The sequence below is a fragment of the Paramormyrops kingsleyae genome, chromosome 3, assembly GCF_048594095.1.
Source record: "Paramormyrops kingsleyae isolate MSU_618 chromosome 3, PKINGS_0.4, whole genome shotgun sequence".
In the NCBI taxonomy this organism is placed as follows: Eukaryota; Metazoa; Chordata; class Actinopteri; order Osteoglossiformes; family Mormyridae; genus Paramormyrops; species Paramormyrops kingsleyae.
Window position 1 is genome coordinate 31358167 of NC_132799.1, and position 19601 is coordinate 31377767.

At 46.8% G+C, this 19601-nt stretch overlaps 1 protein-coding gene across 1 annotated transcript; it reads left to right on the forward strand.

Moving 5' to 3' along the window:
* Positions 1–232: 232 nt before the first annotated feature.
* nrip2 (nuclear receptor interacting protein 2) lies at positions 233–17607 on the forward strand. Its single transcript, XM_023800135.2, has 6 exons — positions 233–1124; positions 9158–9547; positions 13765–13847; positions 14246–14370; positions 14883–14935; positions 16042–17607. The coding sequence occupies exons 1-6, from the start codon at positions 969–971 to the stop codon at positions 16162–16164; spliced, it is 930 nt and encodes a 309-aa protein (XP_023655903.2). The 5' UTR covers positions 233–968; the 3' UTR covers positions 16165–17607.
* Positions 17608–19601: the final 1994 nt, after the last annotated feature.

Below are 19601 nucleotides of genomic sequence, written 5' to 3' on the forward strand. Positions count from 1 at the left end.
CAAGTCGGTGATGGGAGAATGGAAGGTCAGGGGAGTTTTTTTCCATCACGGGAAGAAGTAACAGATGATAGTATGCCAGCGATGTGCGCAGAGGAAATCAGGGAAGTGTGTGTGTGTGTGTGTGTGTGTGTATGTGTGTGATGGGGAAGGAGGGGGTGGGAGGAAGAGGGTGGCTACACCGAGGAAGGGAGAGAGAGAGCAACCGAGAGATGATGGGGGGGGGGGGGGAGGGAGGAGACGCACAGTTTGCCTCCACAGTGCTGCAAGGACAAGCGGCGCAGACGGCGGAGTGAGCGACTTTCAGACACGGGCTCTTCACGGCTGCTCTCGTGCGAAGCTGCCCTTAAGCTGCAGGGCTCTGGCGGGACGGCCGTCACGGACCCGGGGCCGAGGAGGACGGGGAGGCATCACCGCGGCGCCGAAATAACTGAGAGACATACTGTGACTGAGAGGAGGAGAAGGACAGGCAGCCACGTCACACTCCTTCGCGAAAAAGGGACCCACTTTGACAGCTCGCCGTCCTACTGGACTCCTCCGCCTCCTCGCATGTTCCTGTGCCCTGTAGCGTCCTCTGTATACGGCTGTGGGGCTTCTGTGTATGTCAGTGTGTGTTGCTGTCCTGTAGCCTAGGTTACTATACCTCACTGTCCTGTCCGGGAGTGTATTATGGGACTGGGTGCTGTGTTGTAGAGCAGTATAGTGCTGCTCTGTGGTGAGACGGATCCTGCCCTGTTGTAGCGCGTTCCACCTGACTGAGCCGTGTCACACGGCGCGCCGCCGGTGTCCAGTCACATGATGCAGACGGAGAGGAGTGTGCTCTATCCTGTTGTGCACTGCTAGCTGACCTCTGTCTGCGCGCCTGACGGCTTGCTGAGCTCACAGCCCCCCTGGTGCTTCCGTGCCGCCACTCGGGGCAACGTCCTCTCACCCCTCTGCCCCGAGACGGACCGCACGCCCGCCGAGCCGTCATGAGCGAGCCCAAGAAGGGTGAGCTGGAGATGCGGGACAAGGCAATCCTGCACCAGCAGCGGCGTCTCAAGCAGGCCACCCAGTTCACCCACAAGGACTCCGCTGACCTGCTGCCCCTCGATGGCCTCAAAAGACTCGGCACGTCCAAGGACCTGGTGAGTGCCCCCTGCTGGCGGCCATTATATCCACCCCTAACTGCTCCTGATCACAAGGCTTCAAATTTATTCTTTATACATTTAGCAGGCATAAAATATTCTGCAGCCCTATGAAAACAAAGTATGATAGTTATATAGACATTGTTAAGGCTTTATTATGAGTTTAAATTAAAACAAAGCATTGTTTATTTAAACAGAAAGTTATGAACTTATTATGCAGCTTATCTGCCGATGGATTTTACATAAAGCTGAAGTTTGTATTTCATACCCACGTCAGATGTAGCCTCTTAAAGTTTTCAGCTAAGCAAAGGCAGTCGGTGTGGGACAGTTGGACAGCCTCGGGCTAAAATGGCAGACGTGAGCCAGCCATGCACGGCCTTGCGCCGCCTCTCTGCTCCAGGACAACACCACGGCGCGTGGAGCTGGAGAGAGCGGCCGGAGGGAGGGGCAGAATGATAGGGAATTAGGCAGATAGTGAGGATGAGGAGGACAGAGAGGATTGCGATCTCTAAGTGGTTCTTCATGCTGCGTTCAGGGATGGTGGCCGTTGTTTTGCTGCCCTGCTCCCTTTCCTTCCCCTACACCTCTCCAGTTCCTCTCCCCAGGCAGCACGGGACCCTGACTGTGAATGTCACTGGATATCCCGAGAGAAAATGGAAGAGAAGGGAAAATAAAAACACATTAATTAAATGATTAAAGAAGCTAAAATTTTAGTAATGAAATGTAAGCCTGAGAGTTTCTGGTATTTGAGGGTAAAAGCCAGTGTTTGCCTTTAGCAGCAGGGAGGTCACTGTATGAGCAGTGTCCTCCTGTCAAAAGGGCGGGGCATAAGGCTGGGGGCGGGGCTAAAGGGACAGGCAGAGCAGGGGGCGGGACCTGGTAGCTGACGCACCTGCTCAGTTTCCCCCTGACACACGCACGTGTGCCTGCCCCCTATATGCAGCACCCACCACCCTGCCAACAGACCCGCAGCTGAAAGTGGGGAGATCTTTGACAGAAACAGGTTCCCCTCTCGACATTTTAATGATGCACTAAAAAGCTCTCCTCACGGACTGAAGCATGTTCCACAGCATAATTCATGAAAAGGTTCTGTCCGCATGTACCGGTCCCCTCTGGGAATCTCAATAAGCAAATATGCTTTTAATATTCAGTAAGCGCAGTGCGGGTGAATGCAGAATCACGTCCGGCTTATTTTAAAAAGGCACCAGGGAACGCAGTTCAGTGCTCTTGGAGTCTGCTTTCCTCCCAGGTCTCTGATTGTCCTCGTGACTTTCGTCTCAGGCCGTCCTCACGTCCAGCACCTTGTACAGCGCTACATAACAGCGCTTCTTGCTAAACGTGCTACATAAATGACTGAACTGCGACCTCAGAGCAGAGCTTGGAGTATAATGTGGGTGTCGGTGGAGTGGACGCCATCGTGCAGCCTGCCCACCTGCATCTCCCCCTCGCCGCCTGACACATCTGTGGTGCGGGAGACTGGCGATGCCCACGGCACCGTTATCGCTGCTGACTCCTCAGCTGAGAGCCGGGACCCGTTTCAAAGCTGACACTAGCGTGTCCCAGGAGATCAAAAAGTACACGGGAGTGACCAGAAACGATTCTAGGATTTTTTTTAGGGTGGGGGGGCATAAGAGAGGCCAAAAATTCATACAGAAAGGCCAAACTTAGTATTAGCCAATCATATGTTTCAAATTGGTGAGTGACAGGGTAGCTGACCAATTGGCCTTGTTGCCCCTCCCTATATATGTTTGCGTGTGACAATCTGTTAATGTGGTATAGAGGGAAATAAGACACAGGACAACATATCCATCCTCTGGTCACACAGGTCCCTCCAAGCGGGAGAAACAGCCTGCTTTATGTTCATTTCATTAAAATGGCCAGACGTGGTATTTAGTGGATATTTATCCTCAGTCTAGAGAGACGGAGATGGAGTGTCAACATGGGACCATGACAGAGCCTCTCCTCAGCCGCACGCGGGCGCGTTCCGAACACAGAATGATCCAGAATGCTAAGCTGTTCAACAGGCCTTGTGACGTGAAATAATTCTGTGCCCCCCCCCCCCCCCACACCCCGTCCCCCCAGGGGAGAGATGTCACTGGAAGCAGGTCAGCATTCTGGGACAGGCCTTTGTTGCGTAAGCACAGAGGTACCTGGGCACGCTGCACTGTCAGCCGCCTCCCTCCGTCCGGAGTAAACAGCACAGCCATCAGGCACCGACAGTTTAGCGCGGTCTGCTCCGGTCTTACTGTGAAAGCGGGATGGGGGGAGGAGAACAGAGGGAGATGAAGGGGAAGAGAGGAGCTGCAGCCTTCCCGCTCCCTCTGACACGGTTCTCTGAGGCGCACTTGGGCTCGTAGGGGCGTAACGCCGTTGGCATCGCTCCCACCGCTCGCTCTTAACTTTCCAGCTCCGCTGAGCTCTTCCGAGGTCCCTCTTAACCCAGCGGCACCGGCCTATCCGGACGCAGTGGGATATTTGTCCCTCCTGCGGTAACTGCATGCTACCTGCTCCCTCTACAGGCCTGTCTTGTATTGATCCACCACAGGGAAGCACTATGAGTCATATCTCTCCCAGATCCCAGCTCCTGGCCCCAGTTACGACCTGGTGACCAATGCGCAGAGGGGTATCAGGCAACAACAGGGCTTCTGTGCCTGTCAGGAGAGCAGCGGCTATAAAAATAGACAGATAAAAACACCCTAATGATAGAATGCAAAAAGCTGCCATACACTCCTTATTGACATCACGGGAATGTCGGCACGGAAGAGGAAAAGCAGACACGAGGCCGTCTAATGACACCCAAGGCAGAAAACAGCTACGTACTGTGGTTAAGCTGCGAGTAAGGGAGGGGTGCAAGATGGAGAGATTACAGGCTGTGAGGAAAGGAGGGGAGGAGAGGAGAGGACGGCAGATGGGAGAGAATGAGGAGCAGAAGGGAGAGTGGAGGAGAGGAACAGAGAGATACAGGCTGTCACTCTTATAGGGATTTGAATAGTAACCCCTGTAAGGGTCTCGGGCTGGCAGGGGATCAGCTATTGCCGGAAGCCTGGGAGTTACCGCATGTGCTGTGGTCTCCAGCCTGCTGCTGGGGTTCGGAAGTCCATGGACAGACCCAGAGCCCACAGAGGCGTCACAGACTGCCAGCTTCAGAGCAGATGCTTACGGCCTTAATAAGCAAAACGCGGAAAGGGAATCTCTACGCCGTAATGGAGTTTAAAGTCGGTTTAGGTAAATTAAACAGCAAATAGTCCCTTTGAGAAAAAAAAGTCTCACGAGCCGTATTTTAACAGTCGTCTGCTTTGAGTTGATGTATCGAAAAGTACCAGATATACTAACTGTAAACATTGAGAAGTAATAGGGGGAGGAGCCAATTGATTGGCTGGATTTCTGCATTAACAGGTATGACTCAGTACGAACCGATTACGCTAACGGCAGGCGAGTCCCTGGGGGGAGGACAGACAGGAACGGGGGGGTTACCCTTCTGGCAGCCATTACTCCGCAGCCTCTGTGTTGTCGCCCTTTATTAAGGTCCCCGTCTTTCCCGCAAGGGTGAAACGTGTCGCTTTGGCCACTATGTGTAGCTTCTGCACCTGAATTTAGATACAGCCCCCCGGCTCAGAGTGAGGCTGCTGGGGAGACCTGCACTGACTTTTAGCTGCCTGGATGTTATGTGTCCTACCCCCCCCCCCCATCCCAGAAAGGTGTCCTGCAGTGTGTCTGCATGTGCAGAACAGAGGCTCCTTTTAATAGATCCTGCGTCCTGTGAGATCCAGTGCGTCAGAAGTGTGGATGCCCAGTATGTTTGTTACATTAAGGCCTAGCAAAACAAAGTGCTCCCCTACCAATACCCAGCCCACAAAGCCCCCTTTAACAGGGAAGGCAGGGAATAGAAATCCAGAACCGGGGGAGGGCAGAGCAGCCATGTTATAGATGAAAATAACTTGCTGGATTAATGAGAAATTCCGCGGTGGCAAGCCTCCGATAAGCGTTCTCGTTTAGTTCTGAGTCGGCGGGATTCGCGCTCAGCCGCGGGACGCGGTGTGTCTGACGCTGAAATAAAGGGGGAAATGGAAAGGCCCGTCGATCGACCTCAAGGGACGACGGAATCGCAGCTGGCATGCGTCATCACCTGGGGGAGGATCTGCTCGTTTGCTGTCGGCCTGGCCGGACCATAGGAGCCCCGACAGCGGGGTTCTGATCGAGCCCCCCCCCCCAACACTGCCCATCTGCTTTGTCTGCTCCATATGCTGCAGTTACTTCCCATCCATCTTTGATCTCCCCTTATCACTGCTCCATCTCTGAATTCCCAGTTCGACAACGGAAATCCTTCATTCCACATTATCTTTATTTATTCCTCTCTCTCTCTGGAAAAATAAACTGGGTGACACTCCTCCTACCCCCAGTGTGTGTGAGTGCCCCCCCCAGTTCAGCTGAGGAGTGGGATAACAAGTCCACTGGTACTGGATCCCTAATATCCGGGGGCAACTGGTCATGATCCACCAACCCCACGCAAACAAGGCAGCAGAACCGTGAGGCACCGTAACAGGCCCGGCCGATTAACCTTTCGGACCTCTGCTCCCTTCCTTCCATCCTGCGTTCTTTCTCTTCCCGTCACAGCCCCCCTCCCGGATACCCCCCCCCCCCCGGCTCTTCTTTAATTGGAGCCATGAAAGCCATAACCAGCAATAATTAGCTTACATTTCACTAATAGGGGAGTAATTATATCACTGACTGATGCAAGCAGTTAACTGAAGCATCAAACGCATGTTTGCCGTGTTGTTTGGCTGCAGGAAGCCGTCACAGTAAAAATGGCCGTGATGTGGACCAGGTTGTTGCCATGCGCCTGCCTCAGCCCAAGCCTCTAAATCATTAGATTCCATGCGCTACACTATTCTGCGACTTGCCTTATAATGCACCATGCGAGCAAACCGCTTTTGTACTGCACCGTAATATATCACACCCTGTACATCGTACTTCATAACAGCATGTTTCAAGTGGCAGGCGCTCGAATGGGGGTGATTTCTTGGGAGGGGGGGGGGGTCCCTTTTGGTAAATTTTCATGATCGGGGGGGTGGTCCCCTCGTGATCATTGGTTGTTCAGTTGAAAAGGGCAAGTCCCCCCCACCCTCGCCCCCAGCAAAAGGGCCTGTTGTTGCATCCCACTCACAAAGCCCAGTGTACAAGCCTATCAGTAGAGTTAGCCTCATGAGATGATTAGTCTCGTGTGACCATCACTGTCCGCGCCCCATGGTCTGTAAGGAGAGGCCTGATCTGATGAGAGCTGCTCAGAATGCAGAGGGAGACAGATGATGGATGTGGCAGTGATCCCAGGGATTTAGGTGGTGATGGAGCCCAGTGAATGAGGATGGAGCTGCTATCCAAAGGTGTTCGGATTGTAGGAGGTGGGGGCGTGTGTTGGGCATCAACGAAGACAGGTTGGTAAAGCGGGAATGTTAAAGAGGGATGCAAGCATATGACAAACTGGCCCAACAACTTGATGGTGGCTTCAGCCTGTGAGCACCCTCCCGCATCTCACAGAATACAATAGTGATACTTTAATCACTTATGCCACCATGCTCTCCATGAGAGACACAGGTTACAGCAGGTTTTGGGGTCAGAGCACAGGGTCAGCCAACATTCCTGGGCCAATTAGGTTTAGGGACCCAAGGACCCTAGCGAGGCATTGAACCAACAACCTACCGATCACAGACACGGAGTCCTAACTTGCAGAGCCTTTCCCCCATTTATAGCCAACACAGACTGGAAGGGACGACATTCACAAAGTAGCAACAGCAAAAGCATTTTCACAGGCTGGCAAAAAAGCAAAAGCAAACAAGAGGACATCAAGGTAGCGGCAAACACTGGCAGTCATTCCTCTTTTTATCAACCTCACTAATGCACTACCCCCCCCCCCCCCTTGCAAATCTCTCATCTTCAGTCACACTCTCAAACTCTCCTGTAGAAGAGTTTAGGTCAGACCCCTTGGCATTTGCCTGGTAATAACTCTCCATCTTTCTGTGATGTTTATCCATCTCCTTTAAAGCACTGTGGTATTTCCCATGCTTTTCATATACTTAGTCGTCTTTTCTCTTTCTTTTCAATCATGTGTGAATTTGTTACAGCTGTTGGAACAGAGCCGCTTCAAGGTCTGGATTTGCAGAGGTTTATATAACACAGCCCCTGTGAGCTTGGCCGTGTCCTTCCCACAATGCACTGCTCTGAAAATAGAAGCGATTCATATATAAAACATTATTTCTATGTAAACCGGAACTGGGGGAATTTAAAGATTTTAATTTGCTTTCTCATTCACAGTAATGGTACTTGTTCTTGTTTTGAGTGCGTATTTGTAAAACAGTATGTTAGCTTGTGGGTGTGTCCATGTTTTTTCTATTTAATAAAAAAAGGCATCTGACATTGAGAATCTAAGCAGACAAATGCTCTAAAGGGGTTTTTAAATATTGATTTTTTTTAATTTTTTTTTTTTTGGGGGGGGGGGGGGGTGTCCTTTTTAGCGTGACTGTCTGTCCCCCCTGTCAGAACAAGCAGTGTCTCTTGTCTGCGCTGCTGCTTCTGTAGTCATGTTTAATGCTGGTGTGCTGACTGGATTATAAAACATGATGAGGGAGGACTGAGGCGGCAGGATAATGTGCCTGTAATGAGAGGATGATGGGGACGTGGTGACAAAGGCTGAGGACCTCAGGGTCCATGTTCCTGGGGCGACACAGCTGTGGAGGGACTGTGCCCAGAGAAATAACAGTTTTTTTTTTTATTGAGTTTGGAGTTTGATCCATTTAGAACAGAGCTGTGACCTCCCCTGGGCCTTGAAAGTGAAGCGTGGCTATCATCATGCAGCTGTGCGCACGTCCCTGTGCGTTTACCGTCCCTGTGCGTTTACCGTCCCTGTACGTTTACCGTCCCTGTGCGTTTACCGTCCCTGTGGCACCGCGCATGTTTATAAACGACAAAGCCTGACCGGCAGCTGGGTTTTCTGCTGCTTTCTGGTTTTCTGGTGGCTGCGTTGATCCTGAGCTGCAGTCTGTTCAGGAAACTGGCTGGCACCAGCTCACTGGTGCGTGACCTGCTGATTGTGTCTGAACTACGGGGAAAAATGCACGTATTTACATTCCCACATGCACATCAACACCGAAACAGGAAATTAGGGAAAAAAAAAAAAAAACGTGGGCATTATATTGGCTTTAGGGGACGTGTCTCATATAAATATGTGCAATTATGTTTATCTTATATATAAGTCATTTATATTAGTTAATTTATTTTATATTATATAATGATAAACTTGAGCCTTTTTTCCCACACAGACTGTGCTGGCTACATTAGTTCCATCAATGATTAGCAAGCATAAATTGACTTGACTGCCTTCCAATGACGTTATTGATGTCTTTGACATTGCTGGAGCTGACTGACCTTGTATCTCACTTTAAAGCTGGCCGGACTCCCCATGGGAAAACACGTCAGTGAATCGCGAAAGGCTCACGCGTTTCCGTCTATTGTTTACTAACAGGAATCCTATCACTCCACCACCAAGTGTATGATCGTTCATCGAGGAATTAAATGGGGTAAACTGATTGTCAGATTAGGCTTCGGTCTGCCATGTTTGCAGAGGTGGAGATTTCAGGTCCAGACCGGGATTTTGTTTCAACCAACCAGTTGAGTATAAAAAGTCACAGGCACAGAGTACTCAACTGGTTGGCTGAATCAAAATCTTGGTCTGGATTTGTACTTGACCTGAGCCCTCCACCTCTGCATGTTTGAACAACTCTGACATTATTAAAATACGTAACATAACATTATTTAAATACAAACATTAGTATTTCTGCAAATATTTTATACTAGCAAAATTACTTAGCATTCTTTTACTCAGATACTAAGCTATTTTGTGAACGTAGAATATTTTTTCAAAAGAAGATCAATTTCATCCTGAGTTATGACCCAATACCCTTCCAGTAACCTCTACTCTACATATCTGGACCTGACCTCTGACTTTGTTTCATGTGTTTTTCTTCGCCGTCCCTCCACAGCAACCACACTGCATAGTGCAGCGGCGCCTCCTGGAGGGCAACATACCGCGTCTGCGCGGTGAAGCCCGGGACACCTCTGAACGGGTGCGCTCCCCGCTAGCGGACAGCAAGGAAGGGGCGGAGCCAGAGGAGAAGAGCGAGAGCACGGCGGATGACTCGACGGAAGAGAGGGAATCCCCTGAGGAGAGTGAAAGGAGCCTGAGGTCCGAGGAGGAGGAAGAAGAAGAGGAAGAGGAGGAGGCCGGCAAGGCTTTGAGCAAATCTGATGGGCGGTGGCAGAGCGAGAAGGCAGCAAATAAGAAATCAGATGCCGGCCGGAGAGACGAGAGCCTGAGAATGGAGGAGAGGAAGACAGCAACGACTCTCACTGCTTTGGTGGTCCAGTGCAAGGTAAGGAAATTCTAGCATCAGTTTGTATTAAACCTGGCTTTTAATAGGAACTCTCTGATGTCTCTAGTTCAATTGCCTTTTATGTACCGCCATCCATCCAACCATCCATCCATTTACCAACTGGTTATCTAGTACAGGGTTATATCAGAGTCTGAAGCCTGGATCTTACTCCCAACAACATGGCAGAGGAACAGCCTGGAGAGAATGCCTGTCCAGCGCTGGACAGTCTTTGGAGATGTGGAGATATTCACATTCAAAATTATGGTAGCACACTGCGTCACCAGAAAGCACAAATGCTGAAGGCAACAGGAACTCCTCCAGTCCTCAAATAAAAACTAAACTTTGGGGAAAGCAGTACGTCTGGCTGAAGAGACGCTATGATTCATTTTACATATTTGTAATAATGGAGACATAAAATGATGAGCCGTTGATATCTTAACAGCGTCCGGGTCATCGGAACCTCTGTAAGCTATTTACACACTTAATGGCAAGAACCTATCAGCATGACTCATCCTGCTGCACAAAGAGAAACCTGACAAAGCTGAGGCTGATATAAAAAACATCCTCAATATCCACAAGTCTATTAAATGTCTAAAAGCACAAACACATAACAACCAGAGGCTGTTAAAAGGCAGAAAACCTTGGAGACTTAATGCCACCTGATTCTCCAGATTGAAAACCCCCCCACCGCCCCGGAAAATGCTGAAATGATGAAAGACGAAACAGAGCCGAAACAGTCATACAGAAATGAAAAGGATGAAAAAGATGTTATGAAATTAATGAGAGTCGTTGACGTAACGCTGTGTATTGTATGCAGAGGATGAAAATGGTCTCAAAGGCTTGTACACTCTAATAACTAGATGTAGATAAAAGCTAGATGTTGTACAACAGCTTGCAGTAACCAGATGAAGACTGCAGAGCTGCAGAATAAAATCTGACAGGAGAATCTTCTAAGGGGATGGTCCAATCAGTGGACACATCCACCTGAAGCGAAGCCAAGGTTCCTGATGCCACCTGATGGAGATGAAGAAGGTTCCTCACCTGAGGATCACGGCTGGTTCTCTGATCTATATGGTCATACATGTAACGGTGTGAAAACAGAAGATATAATGTCCACAGCACATTCTGTTCTGGGTCTCATCTTGGCCGGTTGTAGTCTGGTATTAACAAGCCACACAGAGACACGCCAGCAGATCTGTAGCTCCCATCAGAGTGCATCTGTGGCGTGATGAGAGATAGAAAATCTGCTCTGCGGTCTGCTTTAATACGGCCTTAACAATATGCCAACAACTGCAACAATGACCACCTGGATCACCAGCCACAGTGATGAAAACTCTTACACAGACTGTTTTTTCTCTAACATATAAATGTCATGTGAATAGCAACAAAGTATTTCCATTAGCAAAATTGCTTTATTTGATTATGTCATTGTTTTTCAATGCATTACAGAACTAAAAGCTTTGTCTTTCAAATGTAATCAGTTTACACGGATGTATATCTGTCTTCTACACAATCTAGGGTAAGTGCTTTCTTTAAGAGTATCACAGTTGAGCGTATCAATTTCCTGTATTCCCCAAGCAACCATTTACAAAACCTTAGACTGGTGTGTCCCAATCCAGTCCTCGGCAACCCACAGCCGGTCCATGTTTTTGCTCCCTCCGAGCTCCCTGTCAGACAGTCCACGCTTTTCAGGGAGGGAGCAAAAACATGGACTGTCTGTGAGTCCCCAAGCACTGGATTGTGAAACACTGCCTTAGACAAACTCAGGCAACCGAGTCAGTCCTGTGAGTCAAATTGTACAGATCAGAATTTCTCAGCCATTCTTAATTACCTAATGTGGTCAATTATTGGTCTAAACCCATTTTACCTACCATATTCTACAGGTACATTGATTTTGTCTGAAAATCAACAGGGTCATGTTAGCATACAAAACGGGCCCAGTTCCCTGGTTTGAAAGGTACAGATAATGCAGTGTATGTACCAGGCACTGTGTAAGAACCTGGAATTAATGTATGGCCAGTACACAGCCAACTTCATATGGGTCTTTAATACATTACAATCTTCACCTAATTCGCACCTGATTTTGGATATGAAAATAGCTGTATTAGATCCAGCATATAGTACATTTTGAATCTTCAAAATCATGATTTTTGTTTGTATTATGTTTTTTTTTGTTTGTTTGACAATGTCCAGCACCTCATTCATCAAATACATTTTCATTTTTATGCAAACCTTTTTATACTAACTGAATATAAACAGTGTTTCGCAGGTACGGTCTGAGTGACCTGTGGCTGTGTGTGAGGTTTCACTGTTAATGTCAGCAGAGTGTAAAGCTGAATGTACGAGAACTGCGCTCCAAACATCGAACAGAACAGTGTGTCTCACTCCACACATATGTCACTCCACAAATAATTTGTTTTTTAGTAGAACTTCATGGGTGTCTGTTCCAATGTGCATCACACTCTGTAACTGTGACTCATCCACAATTAATTAGAAATTATGCAGTCAATGAAAAGTTAACTAATTTTTACGGATTTTAAAAAAATTATGATAAGCAGATTGATACCTTGAGTACTCTCTGTGAAATCCCCATTTGTGGTTAATGAGTGGCACTAGACTTTGACTTTTTTTTTTTGTCAACTGGACCCTAAATTAAACTGTTCCGTGCTTGTTTTCTGTGCAGATTGCTAAATGTTGATTTTAAAAAATCCTTCCAATTAATAATCCTCAAGCTATTTTTAGACTTCACAGCTGAGCATTGAAAGCTGAATATTTACACGCCAGCCAGACAGACGATTACACGCTGGGGCTGGCTGGCAAAGCTGTGAAGTTTAGGGGGAACAAAGTGGATTTGATAACAACCCTATAGCCTGGAGCATGACGTGGCCACTGTAAACCATGACCCGCCCCAGTTGACTGTCTGATTAAGAGATGCGGGGGGGGAATAAACTGGACAAAACACGTCTGAACTGAGCTGGAGTTCAACGGGTGATAAGCATAGAGCACCAACCCCAGAAAGCCTGGAAACACGAATAATTCTCCTTTGCTTTCAGGAAGTGGAGTGGGATGGCATGGATGCAGGTTTCTGTACTCATGTCACACACGCTGCCTTTTCTCTGAGGTGGCCAGAGGTCACAGTACAGTGACATGTTTAATAAGAGCTCCCCCCCCCCCCCCCAGCCAGTCACAGCAGTGTGGAAGTTTACCTACTGATTAGTTGAATATTAAGCCCCACTGTGCAGAATGCGGAAAGAAACTGTAAAGCCTTCTATCTCAACAGTGATAGTCGAAGGCAAAGATAATTAATTGTATTAAGGGGACAATGACAGCTGTGTGTGCACAAAACTAGGAGATATGCAAGATTATAGTAGTTCAGTTTAAATATAAACCTGCATATTAAACATAAATAAGACAGCTGTAGGTTGTACATAACTAATTATTAACTGTAATCTGCTTCTTATTTGGTAATTTTGCTGGTGTTGACGTGTCCTTCAAGAGTCCCTGCACTGCATTTGTGTGCAATACTGGGATTTTTATTTAGCTAAAATTTTCTGATATACAATAATAAAATTCATAATTTGATCTAAACCCATAAATACAAATTAAATGTAAAAAAATATAATAAAATGTATAATTGTAAACAATAAATGTAAACATATAATAGAAGTAGTGTGTACATTATAAAGTTATGGTCTATATGACTATATTGAATTCCATTTAATTTTACCAGTGCAGCTGGCCATAGTCACATGCTCAGCCTGTGGCAGATTATACAATAGGGAAGAGCACAGAGACAGGTCTCAGTAACAACGTAATGTTTTCTAAATGCTTTATCACCTGACTGACACAAAGATCAGAATTTTCAGCTTACTGTCATTCTCCTTCCGGAAAGAAACACAATGCTCAGTGCCCTTTATGATTAAATATAATGTATATATGTATATGTATATGTTAAAATGTGAAATGTGAAAATCTTAATTTTTTTTATGAATTCTGGTCCTAAATAAAATACTTTCACATCTTGATATGGCAAATTTATGTACAGTACAGCCTGGCAGTGTAAATAGGGAACTACACTGTTCATTATGTCTAAATGCCTTTCATTAGGAAACCAAACTAAGTTTGAAGCTTCTATCGTATGTGCTGTATGATTGCTTTCTGCTTGGACGCTCACAGTGCAGACATGTCACTCAATTTTGTGCTTTTATAATCTGCAGTGTTGTGACAAGGAGGTGAAGGCCTCCATAAATACCAGCTGCCAGGTCAACCGCATCTCCTACACCTGCTGCCGAAGACTCGGGTGAGAGTTCCGGCCGCCACTGAGAAACGTGCATGCAGCTGGAAGCTAAACAGTGCAAGACCTCAAGGTCTGCTGCCGTCACTTTAAGGCCGCAAAGGATACAAATGCAATGGACGTGCAAAATGTATTCAGTGTGGGACATCCACAGCAGACCTCACTCTCTAAGAATATCTCTATTTGTAAGCTTAGCTATCAGTAGTTTCAGGTGGCAATCCACAGGAGGATTTGGTTAATAACAACTACTCTGTCTTCCTATGTGTGAATTTCCGTCATGTGGTTGATTTCCAGGTGTCATTGGCCTTTGTTATGTATTCTGTTGCCGTCTCTATTCCTCCATTCGTAGATCCTGTTTCTGATATGTTGTTGTTATATGATCCCTGCTGTGCTCTTACTGGTAGGCTGATGCCCACTCCAGAGGGTCAAAAGGAACACAGCTGCCCTGTGACCACACTGCCCCCTACAGTGAAGGACCTCCATCTGCAGCTAGGCAAAGGGAGGGTGCGGTGCTCTGCGCATGTTGTTGGTAAGGTCCTTGCAGGGTCATTTCACTATAAATATTCAATTATATGCTTATGATTTGAAGGCAAAAAATGACCAAAAGAAAGATGGAGTGACAAGCATCTGGTAGCATTACTGTAGCAACTGCATGGCAATTTTGTTTTACACAGAATCCAGCATTTTACATGATAGTAACAAGCTCTGTGTCTTTTAACTCTATCTGCATTTTTTGGGACTTGCAAGTCTAATTTTTGTGCATTTGTCCTTTAAAAAGAAGCAACGCCTGCAGTGACAGGGCTTTAATATATAAGCTTATCATGCACCTCGGAAAACACCCGGGACACAGAATGCAAATCAAGCAATAACTGCCTCTGACTAAGTCTCAAGCAGCCAGGTTACATAACTGTGGATTATTAGAAAACCACATGTAGCGGTTGTCAATAGGACCCCAGTCCATCAGTGCGTCTTCAGTCCATGCGGACACCACCAGCAGTACTCAACATGGCTCCACCCCTCCATGCTTTCTTTCCTCTTTAGAGGAAGACGTGTTTGATCTGTGCCTGGGTCTCCAGACTCTGCTGGAACTGAAAGTAAGCCTTTCCGCTTTTTAAATATCCAGTTACTTCGTATTTGCCTTTGCCTTGAGCACATTCCTACACTGGGACTGATTAACTTGGTAGAATATGACAACGCTGAAACGTGTAGGTTTTCTGTTGAAGCCCCAAGCCCCGCTGACTAGGCTCCTTAAGTCAAATCACTCCGTTAAAATACAGCATGATGTGAAAAATGCATCAGCGATACCTATGAGCAAAACAGGAAAAGACATTTTGAAATGTCAATATATTGCACAAGAATAGATTTGAACAGAGCTTTCGTTGCCCACAAAGGAGTCCCAGTACTTCTCCATCATTCTGGGCAGCTCCTTTTGAGAATTTAATCTAATTTTATCATGGAGTATGTTTTCAGACATTCTTAAAATAGCGTGCTGACATGAATCGGGCTGAATTAACTCCGGTGTGCCGTGGAGGAAAATGTACTGGAGCCGTGAGGGATTTCCAGAGCTGCTGACTTTCAAAAACAAAAACCGACCGCATCACAAAAGCTATGGTGACTTGAAGGAAAAGCCCCAGTGGAGGAGATTTGGACAGAGCTGTTTTATTTTCATGCGGCGTATACAGAGGTTAAGTCAATCCTTTCAAGTGTAAACCCAGCCAGCTGTTTTGTCAGGTAGCTTAGCTGTCGGCAAATCCTACGTGGCTTTGTAATGGCTGCCGCGCTGAGATTCTTGGTGAGCAGATAAGTGAAATGGCCTTTAAGGGCCAGGCATTTTAAATGTCCTCTTCTGTTCAGGTTCATTCGTCACTCTGGCACCGTATGAAATAACTGCTTTCAATAGCTGATAATCTCACTGTTTGAAATGCCAAACATACCTGGGTGGATGATTCATGGAAACGTTTACAAAGACTGAATGGTAAATTTCCAGTTCAGCCATGTGTGGAGCGTATTTATTACTACGATTATTTAGGTACTTAGCAGATATTTATCAAAGTCAATTTCTTGTACTTTTATATGAAAGGGGTAATTTATGTGAAACACATTACTCAGTGATACAATATGCTACACCATTTGTTCATTGTGATAACGAATCATGTTTGCCCTGTTTTGTTAAATTCCTATGCATCCCTTTCTGGCTCAGTGTTGTGTGGATCTCCACGGCAGAGTTCTGCGGATCCATGGCTCTGGAGAGGAACTACCATTCCTGGAGACCTACATGGAAAGCCTGTGCCATCCTGACAACAACAAGAACCCAACCATGTGACCTTTTCCATGCCCCCTAGATCTGGAGCGTTTGGTCTCTCCCTCCATATGGTCCTCACCTTGCTGGCCCGCTGTTGGCCTCTAGGATGGGGTCCTTATCTTCAATATTCATCTAAACCTGAGGTTTCAAAACATCCCCTTGAGGACTTCCAGCCATTCCATATAATTCCACCACTAGATAATGTGATTTAATTAATAAACTAGCCTAATCAAACCCATAATTAGCAGATTCAGGATGGCTAATGGTGCCCAAGAAGAGGTTTGGGAACCCTTGATGTTTTAGTAGGATCATACCATTTCTACTCTTCTGCATTTTCTGTGTTCTAAATTGTATTCATGGACAGAACCAATGAAGCACAGGCAGGGGGTGTTGTACTAGCTGTTGAATCATTGTTGGCATGTAGTACAAGACGCTAATTTCCCCGTATTTTGCCGAAACCGTTTTGAATCTGTACATTTACATTAGAGACAAAGTGGAGACTCCAAGCTGTTGCATCCTCTTCGCTTACCACCTTGCTGAATGATCTTCAGTCCAGTGAAACACCTTCCATACTGTGAGTCCCCTCAACCCAAGGTTTCATATACAAGAAATCCACTAAAAGCTGATTTTCAGTACATAATTGTTTCCAGAGTTCTAAAAAAAAACTATTTGTGTCTGTCAAATGGAAAAGTAGAGCACTGAAATATTTTTAGAGTTATCGCCATAGTGACATTTATTGATTATGCCCCCTGTGGACAGTAGATGTTCCCGATTTTTTGAACACTGTTTTCTAGTTGTTAGCCTTTGTATCAATGCGTGTGCGAAAAGAAGGAGCTGTATTGTTTCACTGACATTAACGTTGCACATGGGAAAGAGGTAATACCCACAATTCCCCTTCCACATGCCAACCAGAGAAGGCTGCTGAGACAAGGGCCAGCTCGCTTGCCTTTGCTCTTTCCAGGGGGCTAAACCTCCAGGCTGGTGCTTGAAACACTTTTTTGTCGGAGAAAAATAATCTACGTCTATGCTTCTCTTATTCTTCTTTGGATTAAAGTAGTTACTACTGACTATAAAAGCTAACTGATTTCTTACTTAATGTTTCAATTCAGAATTGACTTTCACTCATCTCTGCTATTGCCCTACCAGAGAAGAGCCACCAAATCCTTAATCCTCACCCAAAGTGTCTGATACTATTCCCAGATGATTTGCTGACTGTATGGATAATTGATGAGCGCTTAAGAGTTCTCTCAACCAGACTTATGAGCCCTTGTGCTATATCTGTTGGTCTGTTTATTTCTGTGGTTTTCCACTGACACGTAACAGCTCTTTATTTGCCTCTGACGTTCTGTAGCAGTGATGCAACGTGTGAGACGAAGAACTTATGGGACGAGATGTGCTGTTTGTGTTTGTTTTTTCCGAGCAGTATTTTATCAGCCTAATAAAGATATGTATTCTGGCTACAAAGTGTCATCCTCTTTCTTTGTATCTGATGGAAATGGTTGTCCTTTGTGTAATGACGGAACAAGGAAAAGATGTGGCGATAGTGGATTGGTACAGTATGCTAATGACCAGTTAGTGGCCAGTGAGAACTTCTTGATGGGAGACTCAAGGGAGATTACAGGGCTGCATGGGAATGGAGAAGGGGGTAATACCACAGATATCCACGTGTATGGGGGATGAGGTGGGGGCGGTTTTGGTACATGGGGGATGAGGTGGGGGTGGTTTTGGTGCATGGGGGATGAGGTGGGGGTGGTTTTGGTGCATGGGGGATGAGGTGGGGGTGGTTTTGGTGCATGGGGCATGAGGTGGGGTGGTTTTGGTGCATGGGGGATGAGGTTGGGGCTGTTTTGGTGCATGGGGGACGAGGTGGGGGCGGTTTTGGTGCATATGTGGGTGGGGTGCGGATGGTTTAGATGTCCGTGGGGATGGATGAGGATGAGGATAGATAACATCTCTGTGCAGCTCTCCAACCACCATGCATCGCATACTCCAGGGTTAGGGTTAAGGTTGTTAGGGTTGTTCCTACGCAGAACACCCCCCATAGAGATAATGAAGGCCCTGTGGTCTGGCCATGAGCTCAGTGATAATGTGACAGTCTGCTCTTCAGCAAAGCGCACGAGAGCCCCCCCACACACGGCTGAAACAACAGGCTCCGCTGGCTGCATGGAGAGGACTATTAGGGCAGCCATTTTGCTTTGAAGTATATGCATGATGATGGATGTCTCCTTTCCCCTCAGTCAGCAACTCAGCTCTCATGTTAACCAGTCCATGCGTGATGCTTCAAAGCAGATGTTCCCATAGAGGGCCAGACCAGCTCCAGCATCCACATACTGTATGACAATGCTCACACATACGTACCCAACCATAAGCCTCCAGTGGATCAACAGCTACCACTTCTCCAAGCATTTGATGGAACCCATCCCAGTGTCATTGTGCCATTTTCTGCAGCCGCATCTAAGCCCCACAGTACTTCTCAAGCTTTGGTATGAAGCTAGAGAGTGATACCAACCCCACAGCGCAAATGCCATTTTAAACACCGTGGTTGTCACCTCGGGGGCCCTATCTGACACAGGGGCTCATGAGTAATTGAGGGGCTGAGGAATGTGACTCAGCCTCCGCTCTGACGTTCGGTCACAGCTCAGACCTGGTTTTTCTGGTACTCTGCCCGTCCACCATCTTTCCTCCATTAGGGCCGGAGCATAACACAGTAGTTCCCGCAAGACCATCCCGTCCCTCTCCCTTACGGTCGGGAGAATAACACATCCCTCGCACCCCCCACCCCCCTCTGGAGACCCTATTTCAGGAAAGTGCAGCGGGGGCGAACCTAAGCCCAGCCGAAAAAGAGACTTTTGCGTGGTGGATGATTTCACAGGATGATTATAATGCATAGGTGCTAAAGGAAAGACAGTTTCATATGTGACATACCCCCACTGCGGCATCTGTGTCAACCTGCACTTTAATTCTGGTTCAGTAATGAGTATTTCTTGAAATTAAGTCCCATAACATTTATACCATTATGTATTATGTTGCAATGCTTCATCTGAAAATACAATGCTAACTAAGCACTGTGTATCAAATGCTATGCAGCACTGTGTATGTATTTGATGTTACAGTATGAAATATTGCTGGGGGTGTTGTGGAGGTCTTATGTGGCTTAGGGTTAGGGTGCTGTGTCCAACGGAGTCACTTTGATAGTGGGAGGGACACAACTTAGCAATTTAAATGCAATGGTCTATTTATTGGAAGGAGTGAAGCTAAATTAATATTGGGGGTACATGTCCCCCTGCCCCCCCCCCCCCCACTTCCAATGCCCCTGACTGTATCTATGATTGGAAGGTCATTGGTTCAAATCCCCGAGTCAGCAGAGTGATGTTATCGTTGGGCCCTTGAGCGAGGCCCTTAATCCCAATTGCTCCGGGGACTATTCGACCTTGTCTTCTCAATTGGATAAAAGCATC

Excerpts from the sequence above, each read along its gene's own strand:
- nrip2 (XM_023800135.2), top strand. The coding sequence starts at position 969 with ATGAGCGAGCCCAAGAAGGGTGAGCTGGAGATGCGGGACAAGGCAATC. Across the intron at positions 1,125-9,157 it reads TCGGCACGTCCAAGGACCTG|CAACCACACTGCATAGTGCA; the intron begins GTGAGTGCCCCC and ends GTCCCTCCACAG. Across the intron at positions 14,371-14,882 it reads GTGCTCTGCGCATGTTGTTG|AGGAAGACGTGTTTGATCTG; the intron begins GTAAGGTCCTTG and ends TTTCCTCTTTAG.